The sequence below is a fragment of the Pyrus communis genome, chromosome 16, assembly GCF_041283825.1.
Source record: "Pyrus communis isolate YQ-2024b chromosome 16, ASM4128382v1, whole genome shotgun sequence".
NCBI classification, from domain to species: domain Eukaryota; kingdom Viridiplantae; phylum Streptophyta; class Magnoliopsida; order Rosales; family Rosaceae; genus Pyrus; species Pyrus communis.
In genome coordinates this window covers 17,173,078-17,181,426 of record NC_142580.1, presented here as the reverse complement: position 1 = coordinate 17,181,426, position 8,349 = coordinate 17,173,078, and the positions used below count along the sequence as shown (strand labels likewise).

Below are 8,349 nucleotides of genomic sequence, written 5' to 3'. Positions count from 1 at the left end.
AGTGATGTTAAGGTGTTCAATTACATTTTGTTTTTTTTTTCCTTTTCTTTTTCCTGTTTTTTTTTTTTTAAATTTTTTTAATCTCTCGATAAGTTCATTTTGGGCTTAAATATTGGATTTATACTAACATTTTACTGTATACTGAATGTATTTGTACGTGTGGATGAATATTTGTATTATGAATGTTATATGTACATTTGAATTGTGTTTCTTTTTTTGTTTGCTTGTTGTCAACAATATTTGATTTTGATTTAGTATTTGAAAATGATATGTTTTGTTTGTAACTTTGTATAACCGTTTTAGAAGTCATATTTGACCGCAAGCATGCAAAAAACAAGAGAAAAAAAAAAGTGTAAACTTTGAATACCATTTTAATATGGTATTTAAATGACCTAGTATTCGGAATTGTAAAACGGCATGGACTAAATCGATATCGGTGTGGACTGAACCATATGATTTTAGTAATAAATTTAAGCCAAACCACACTGAATCGAATCGTTGATATTTTCTGATTCCGATTCTGTTTGAGGGTGTAACCGTACCGAACCGCATCGTGCCCACCCATAACTCTAACATCGGTAACATTTTATAGTCCGTTTTCGGGTCATAAATGGACCGTGTCCAAATCTGGCCAATTCTCACCCAGACACAACGACTACTAACGTCCAAACTAAGACCGAATGTCACTTTCGTAAATATCTCCAAAAGTGATGCCTGAGTTAAGAAAGACCCAACTCATCATCTGCCTTAAGTTAGGGGTGGGTAAACGGGTCCTAGACCAACAGGTTAGGATGGATCCTCTTGGTTCGGGGCGGGTCTAGTATTTTATAAAAGAAACGGACGGGACAGGCGGATCCAAATATTAAGAGGAACGGGCCTCCGGCCCGAACGGTTTCCAGCTGGGATATTGGATGAATTTAAGGATATATTCACACCTCCACCCTCCACCCTTCACCATTCGACGGACACTCGGCCTTCGTCTCCCATTCATTCACAACTCAAGTTACTCGAGCCCTCGACGGCTGCCATCGCCAATTCTCCGTCTCTGTCTCTGTCTCCCTCTGGCGACTTGCGGGTTGCGACCACCATCACCACCACCTTCTCCCAACCGCGACTACCCCATCATCGCCGTCTAGAACACCAGCGCCATTCTGTGAATCGAAGTCGACCATCTTCATCTCATCTTCTCCCAAATTAAGGTAGTATAATTTCTTAAATCTTAACTCTCTGGAGTCTCTGCATTCTGCAATCTCTGATTCTCTCTGATTAATTTCTTAGATTTAGGGATTTAGGGTTTCCTGGATATATGCCCTATCTGACTTTGCAATCTCTGACTCTCTGCATTCTGTAATCATATGGGATTTCAAGAAAACCACAAACCCAATCCATAAATTTGCCTTCATAGGATTACCGAAGCCGCACATGCTGATGCTGTGATTTTGTTGGCTTCTTGAATCTTGACTTCTGTTCTGTTCCAATTTCAATTCTTTTGTTGAATTGAATTTGATGTTCTGTTGAATTAAATTGAATTTGAATATATATATGTATGTCCTGTGATAGTTTCAGACTTGTATATATTTGAATCTTCTGTTTCAGATTTGGGTATTTTTAATTAGATTATGTTTGGTTGATTAGTGGAACGTTTCTGTAAATCCAAGTAATGTAATTAGATAATGTTTGGTTGATGAGAAAATTTAATTCATTAGTCTGTACTCGGCAAATATTTACAACGGAGATTATACAGACTTTTATAGACAATCCAAATAACCTGTTCTGAAAAAAAAATGTAATTTGGACCTGTGGACTCGGCCCAAACTGGCCTGTTTGAGTTAGGTCCGGTTCAAGTCTCGGAATTCATATACCTGCCCCGGCCTGTCCCGTTGCATTTTAAAATGAGGCGAGTCCGGTTGCTCCAAATTTGGGCCCGGCCCGTGCCCTTGCCCACCCCTACCTCGAATAGCTAAAAACAAGCCAGAATAATCCTGAATAAAGCTCCCTTTCTTTTTCTGAAACAAAATCTCTCAAAGCTTGTCGCCAAAAATTCATATATATAGAGACAGCTACATTAATCATCAAGCTGATTATTATTTATCTAATTTTAGGGTTTGTTTGTTTTTCTATTGTGTTTATTTCTCTTGGGTTTTGGGTTCATATTGCATTGGTTTTCTCTTCGTTTTTCCTTGCAGTTTTGTTCCCTTGATTGAATAATGGGGTCATCTTCAACCGCGGCTGTCCCACAAATGCAGGTAATGTAGATACATATATATATATATATATATATATATATTATGTGTTGGTAGTATTTTGTTTATTCAATATGTGGTATATATGTGCATTTGAATCGAAGAACGTGGAAATTGATTTTGACCCTTTTTCATAGAAAAGAAAAAGAGATTGAAATTGCCTGGTTGGTTAAGAAGTGACAGTTTAATTCATCGACAAGATAAGATAAACATGGAACATTATTCCAGCGAACGGGGATTTCACAGACTGGACATTTGACTATGGGTGTGAACATTTGCTTTTCTGGTTAGTAGGTACTGATAGTTTGGACTACAGAAAGATGGGTGAAAGACTTGTAAGTGGTGAGGTCAGGTTTCATTGGAACGGGATTGAAACTATTATCAGTTATGGTTTACTAGCCGATATGGTTGGAGATGTATGAGTTGCGTTTCTATGTTCTGACGAGGTAAAATAGGTATAGATGAGAATTTTTTGTTAGGGACATATCCACTGAAGCTTCTGTTAAGTTTACAGACCTCGTGGCTAACTACTGAATTTGGAGCCTCATCACATCTGTTAATATATTAGTACCCTTAATAAATTGGCTTCTCTTCTTTATATGTTCTGCTTAGAAGTTTAGTATTTCTTTGTAGAATTATGGCACTGGCTTCTCCTTTATACATTATTTGTTACTTTCTATGTTCCATTTTGTTGTATGCCATTGACGTAAGGAAATGAGGGGGAAAATCTTTGCTGGTGTTATACAAATTTGTTTCTTGCATTGAGTTTTGTGGGTTTAGGGAGCAAATATACAAATTCACAATATTATACACAGGTTCAGAAGCTCTAATTGCATGATTCTGTTATTAAGAGAATTTAAATTATAAGTTTACGCTACATGTTTTATTTCACGTACTTTACCACAGCTGCTTTGCTGTTATGCTGTTTGTTGGTATCGAATGTTGGTTATTCAAACATTTAATTATGCAAGTATGTGCAGAATTCTATACATATGTATCCTTGCATCTGTGTGTGAGCTGCATACACATGCTCTGTGTTCATCTTTTGTTTTCTTGAGCATTTGGACTTTCTTTGTCAAACTAATCTATATTGACAGGAAAATATGCTGGAGTTTCGCGCTGGTAAGATGGTTTTTGAGGGGAAAAAGGTTGCTCCTGATACTCGTAAAGGACTTGTTCGCATAGCAAGGGTATGTATAAGTTGACGTAGTCTTGGAGAGGTTTTATTAATCAATTCTAGCATATAAAAGTTGACGTAGTCTTGGAGAGGTTTTATTAATCAATTCTAGCATATAAAAGTTGACATGCATTCTATCTAATATTTATTTGAACTCATTTCTAGCAGAGTCTTAGTAAATCTATCTTCTTTCTGTATCAGGGTGATGAGGGGTTGGTGCATTTTCAGTGGCTTGATCGTAGTCTAAATGTTGTGGAAGATGTATCCTGGTTTCTTTTTCATTTTTGCAAAAGACTTTCTCCAGTTTCTAGTCTTTTTTGTGGTGCGGTAACTGTTTATTCACAATTTTCTGTAGCATGTGATATTTTTAAGCTCTTTATGACCATTTTTATCGTTGTTGTTATTTCTTGGAAGTCTTTGTTCTTCCATGTTTTCTTAATTTTCCACTTCTATTTGTACATATTTATTTTTTTGTAATTCTTGTTCACTTCACAGTTTCACATTCCATTTTTTGTTTGTTTACTCTCCCACTTAATATTTGTTTAAACTTTTCTTAAAGTTTCTTTAACGAAAGTACCACAGGATCAGATTATATTTCCTGACGAGGCAGTTTTCGAAAAGGTATGAATCAGATTTTGGATTTTCATGATGTATCTCTGCCCCCTCTCAAAACTACTGTTCAATATCTTAACTTTTTGTTCAATCAGGTTAATCAAGTGTCAGGAAGGGTCTACATATTGAAGTTCACCACCGATGACAGGAAGTTTTTCTTTTGGATGCAGGTGAGGTTCATTGTCAATCTGTTTTCCATTTTTTAATTGTTCTAAGATTCTTACTTACATTGTTAATGTGATATCCAGGAGCCTAAAGCTGAAGGTGACTCACAGTTGTGTAGCTCTGTTAATTACTACCTCAATCGACCATTAGGTATATTAAATTTATTTTATTGCTTTAGGCTACCAATAATCTTAGCTGCTCTATGTCTATTTTTTCTTCTTTAAGTTTGTGTTAACTGCATCATTGCGATGTATTAAGCTTTGTCTCAAGTTCTCAACCATATACATGAGAAATACTGCCTGTCATTGGCATTAAATGCCATTATGTTAATTCGTAGATATTTATATTATATTGTTAAATCATAGAACATTGTAAAACATTACCTAAAATGTGACATAAAACTAAAGAGATTTCACCTTTCAGATTTCAATTCTCGTACTACAAAAATTCTTAAGGCTTCAACTTTAACTAAACTGTCTAATATAAGTTCAAAGACTGGGAGCTTAGTCTGTATTCTATTGCATTTCTGCCTCAAGTTTGATTTTGTGTTTATCTTGATGCTTCAGCAGAGTTCCTTGACGAAGAAGGGCCTGATGGTTCTATTCCCTTACAAGTTTCTGAAGATATGGTTGATGATGATATTTCATCAAGGTATAGTTCTCATAGCAGTGAAACTTGCTACTTTGTTCTCTTAGTAGCCAGATGGGGAGAAGGGGGAAGTGGCAGAACTCCGCAACTAGTAATGAAACAAGAGTGATGAACTTACAGTTGAGTTCTGGGGTGCTTTCAATTGGGTAGCCCCCAAATATAACAAGATCAAATAGGCTGCCACCAAATAAATTTGTTATAATTGCAAGATAATTTAACTAGTTAGTTTATAAAACAATTGTTGTCTTGACTAGTAAGTTTATTGGCATTTTTTCATCAAAGATAGACAGAACCAAGTCCGTTTGTGTAATTGTTAGAAATGGTTTCTTAAATTCCAAATTCTTATAGAAGTTGTTTTCGTCTCTTCTAGTGACTTGCAAGAAAGCAAAAGTTTCCCCTCCTGGTGTAGTAATCATTATAATATTTTAAAAATTATGTTTTTACAATCAGACTCTCCCCCAAGAAAACTAAGATGGGCGGGTATTAGGGACGTTGGATACCTTTAAAGAGTTTTTATGTTGTATCTGGCTTGCCATTTTCTGCTTGATGTTCCTCTCATTTGCAGTACATTACTCTTTTATGATTAATGTTATGTTGTCCAGAGCTGGAATCTTGCTGGAACCAAACCTGGGTGGGGAAGTAAGTAGCGATGTAACTTCTTCAGCTGGCCCAGTGAAATTGGAAGATCTTCAAAGAATCTTAAGTAATATTGAGCCAGCCGGTACTATGTTTTCTCCATGGAGTACAAATTTTTATACAAGTTTTTTTTCCCTTTCTTTTAAATTGAAATACTTACATTCACACTTCTGCCATCTGCAGATAGGGCTGTGGATACAGATGAAGGTAATAATATGATTTTTTTTAATATTTTTTTTACATTTAATGTTGTTTTTGGGATAAATACAATAATGCTTTAAATCCAAATTTTTGTGATTAAATATGAACCGGTTTCCTCCGTATAGGAATTTTATTAGAGTTTTTGTTATCTCAACCATCTAATTTGTTGCATAGTTTTAATGCAAAATGCTCTTCCTAATTTTTACTGAAAAGATTTAACAGTTGTGTGAATATTGAATATGTTGCTTATTTCCTGTAGTGAAAATTGTTAATGCATTAGAAATTACTTCAGCATGACATGTCAAATGTTTTGAACCCGTGTACTATGTAGAAATATTGCAATTGGGTTCATATTGTTGACCTGGTTTGCTTCTAGCACTGAATAATTTATTTCTTTAATTTGCTCAATAATTAAGAGTATTACACTTGAAAAAGGATGACACAGCGGGCACCGCATATGTAAAAGAATAATTTGCTAGGAAGTTCAGTTGCCCTATTGCCCGTAACCTTTTCTGTTTTCGTTCTTCCTTTTTGTGGCCTTTCTCCTAACTGTCTTGGCAGTATTGTCAAGTTGCTTGTGGCAAACATTCACTTTACTCGATATGTTATGTCCAGATTCCACATTGACCCTCAATTGTTCAGTTAATCTTTTGTGAAGTGCAAGTTTGGTAGTGAGGTGTAAATCGATTTATTTAATTAGCAGAACCTAACAGAATTGATCACATAGAGGACGAAAGTAATTTTAACCCTTAATTTTTCACATTAGCCTCTCTTAGTTCCCTATTGGTACCTGTCAATGATTACTAAAGAGTTCTAACAACATGCATGCTGGCCCATTGTACTATAGTATCTACAGTATTACCCAAATGGCTGCTGTTTCCAATGTTTTCCCTTGAAATATGATATGGCTCTAATCTTGTGACTTTTGTTTTTATGGGTCTAGGCTTGAGTTTGGAGGATATATTGAAACCTGAGTTGATTATGCCATTGATTGAGACATTGCCACTGGAACAGGGTTTGGGTTCTTACTTACCTGAGGTATGCAAATTTCTGGTTCACTACCTTTTCTGTATTCTTGATCTCTTATACATTAGTTTTTCTCCATTGTTTAATTCGGTTGCGGTTACAGGGTCAATGGTCTCCTGAGGATGTATTGGAGTTGCTGCAGAGTCCACCTTTCCGCCAACAAATGGATTCCTTTGCTTATGTAAGAATTTGAAAACTCATCTTGTGGCATTTTGATTGTCTGTTTCTTTAATGAGTGTGAAGCTGTTTCTTTCTTTTACCTTTCCCTAAATGTTTATTATAGGTACTTCGGACAGGACAGATAGATTTGACGCAGTTTGGTATTGACCCAAGTAAATGTAAGGACTCATTATCTTGTAGCTTGCTAGTATACCTATGCTTGCTGAATGATTTTTTGTCTTCCCTTCTTACTGGAAAAATGTTTATACCGTTATTGGGTTAAATTCAAATTGAGCCTTGCCTAGTAACTTGACAATAAAACATTCCAGCGTGTGAGAAAATCCAACTACTTGATAGACGTATCTTATGCTTGTGATAAGAAGTCAATGAGTTGTCGTCGTTCATGGGGTTATACCTAGAGGGTCTGATGCTAATGTAGTTTTCAGTCTTTTGCATCCAATTGCGGATGTAGGATCTCGTCAAATGAGATTATATGCCATCACTCTGTTGATGATAATTCATGGATTTGCTACTTACGGTTTTAATTACTTGTCATTCTTGCTCTTGCAGACAAGTTCACTGTATTGTCCTTTCTTGAGGCACTTGATGATTCGGTTTCAAAGATGTCAGAGTCTGAGGAGTCGAGGCAGGACAGGAAGGATTTAAGATCTGAATCTTGTAACCGTAATGACCCCATGGATGAGTCCAAGTAGTGGAGGCACTTGTTTATGCGTTCTTGTTTAATTTATCCTCGTTTATTTGTAGGACTTTTAATGTGTAGGACATCATTCTGGTTGTCTTGTAAACTCTGTATACATGGTTCAAGAAAGAAAAGGAGCAAGAAAAAGGATTAGTGTTGATTTTTGTTTATGCTTCCTACCATTTCGTACAAAGATCAGTTCGACGAAACATTTTCTTCGATTGGTGACGTATTCGAACATCACAGTTAACAAACTAACAGATCAATTTCTTTTGGTTAAAAGAATGTATATTTGAAACTCACATGACCTACCTTTGGAAGAAGTAAAAAGAGTACTTGTATTTCGGCGAAGCTTTTTGGCCAACAAGATATGTAAAATGCTCGTTTAGAGGCAATTTGAGGATATCAAATGGCTTGCTAGATCATTCTCAACTATTTCCTACAACAATTTTTTGGGCAGTTAATTTTCTTGCGGATGCTATCAGTTGTGTTGGTCTTTCTTTGCCAAGATACTCGTATTTAGGCAATATTTATCTTTTTATTAAGGGGGAAGTGTGGACTTCTTACACACTTCTTATTAATTTATGTCCTTTGATCTTATTCAATTCATCCGATCAGACGATCGAAAATTAAAAGGTTGTGTGAGAAGTAAAAAAGGGTGTGTGGATATCATACCCCTTTATTAAGTTGTATTGGAACTGGTTGTTTTATTTATTTATTTTTAAAGGGGAACAACTAGTGACAAACCATGATTATCCACCCTTTTCTGAGGGCCAGGAAGA

The 8,349-nt window shown here is 35.8% G+C and overlaps 1 protein-coding gene across 3 annotated transcripts; it reads left to right on the top strand.

Moving 5' to 3' along the window:
- Window positions 1-857: 857 nt before the first annotated feature.
- On the top strand, window positions 858-7,727 carry RPN13 (regulatory particle non-ATPase 13). Of its 3 annotated transcripts, none has more exons than XM_068470837.2 (14): window positions 858-1,199; window positions 2,187-2,246; window positions 3,341-3,433; window positions 3,622-3,681; window positions 4,003-4,041; window positions 4,128-4,202; window positions 4,281-4,347; window positions 4,767-4,848; window positions 5,448-5,566; window positions 5,665-5,688; window positions 6,626-6,720; window positions 6,812-6,889; window positions 6,992-7,046; window positions 7,438-7,727. In XM_068470837.2, exons 2-14 carry the CDS (start codon window positions 2,208-2,210, stop codon window positions 7,578-7,580), a joined length of 969 nt encoding a protein of 322 aa, XP_068326938.2. In that variant the 5' UTR covers window positions 858-1,199; window positions 2,187-2,207; the 3' UTR covers window positions 7,581-7,727. The 3 variants fall into 3 exon arrangements, with proteins under 3 accessions (XP_068326938.2, XP_068326937.2, XP_088544061.1); XM_068470836.2 differs by having other exon boundaries at window positions 891-1,199; window positions 4,764-4,848; XM_088687935.1 differs by lacking the exons at window positions 858-1,199; window positions 2,187-2,246 and adding an exon at window positions 2,538-2,689 and having other exon boundaries at window positions 4,764-4,848.
- Window positions 7,728-8,349: the final 622 nt, after the last annotated feature.

Coding starts and splice junctions, on each gene's coding strand:
- RPN13 (XM_068470836.2), top strand. CDS start 2,208: ATGGGGTCATCTTCAACCGCGGCTGTCCCACAAATGCAG. Junction 2,247..3,340: donor CGGCTGTCCCACAAATGCAG/GTAATGTAGATA, acceptor CTATATTGACAG/GAAAATATGCTGGAGTTTCG. Junction 6,721..6,811: donor TGGGTTCTTACTTACCTGAG/GTATGCAAATTT, acceptor TTGCGGTTACAG/GGTCAATGGTCTCCTGAGGA.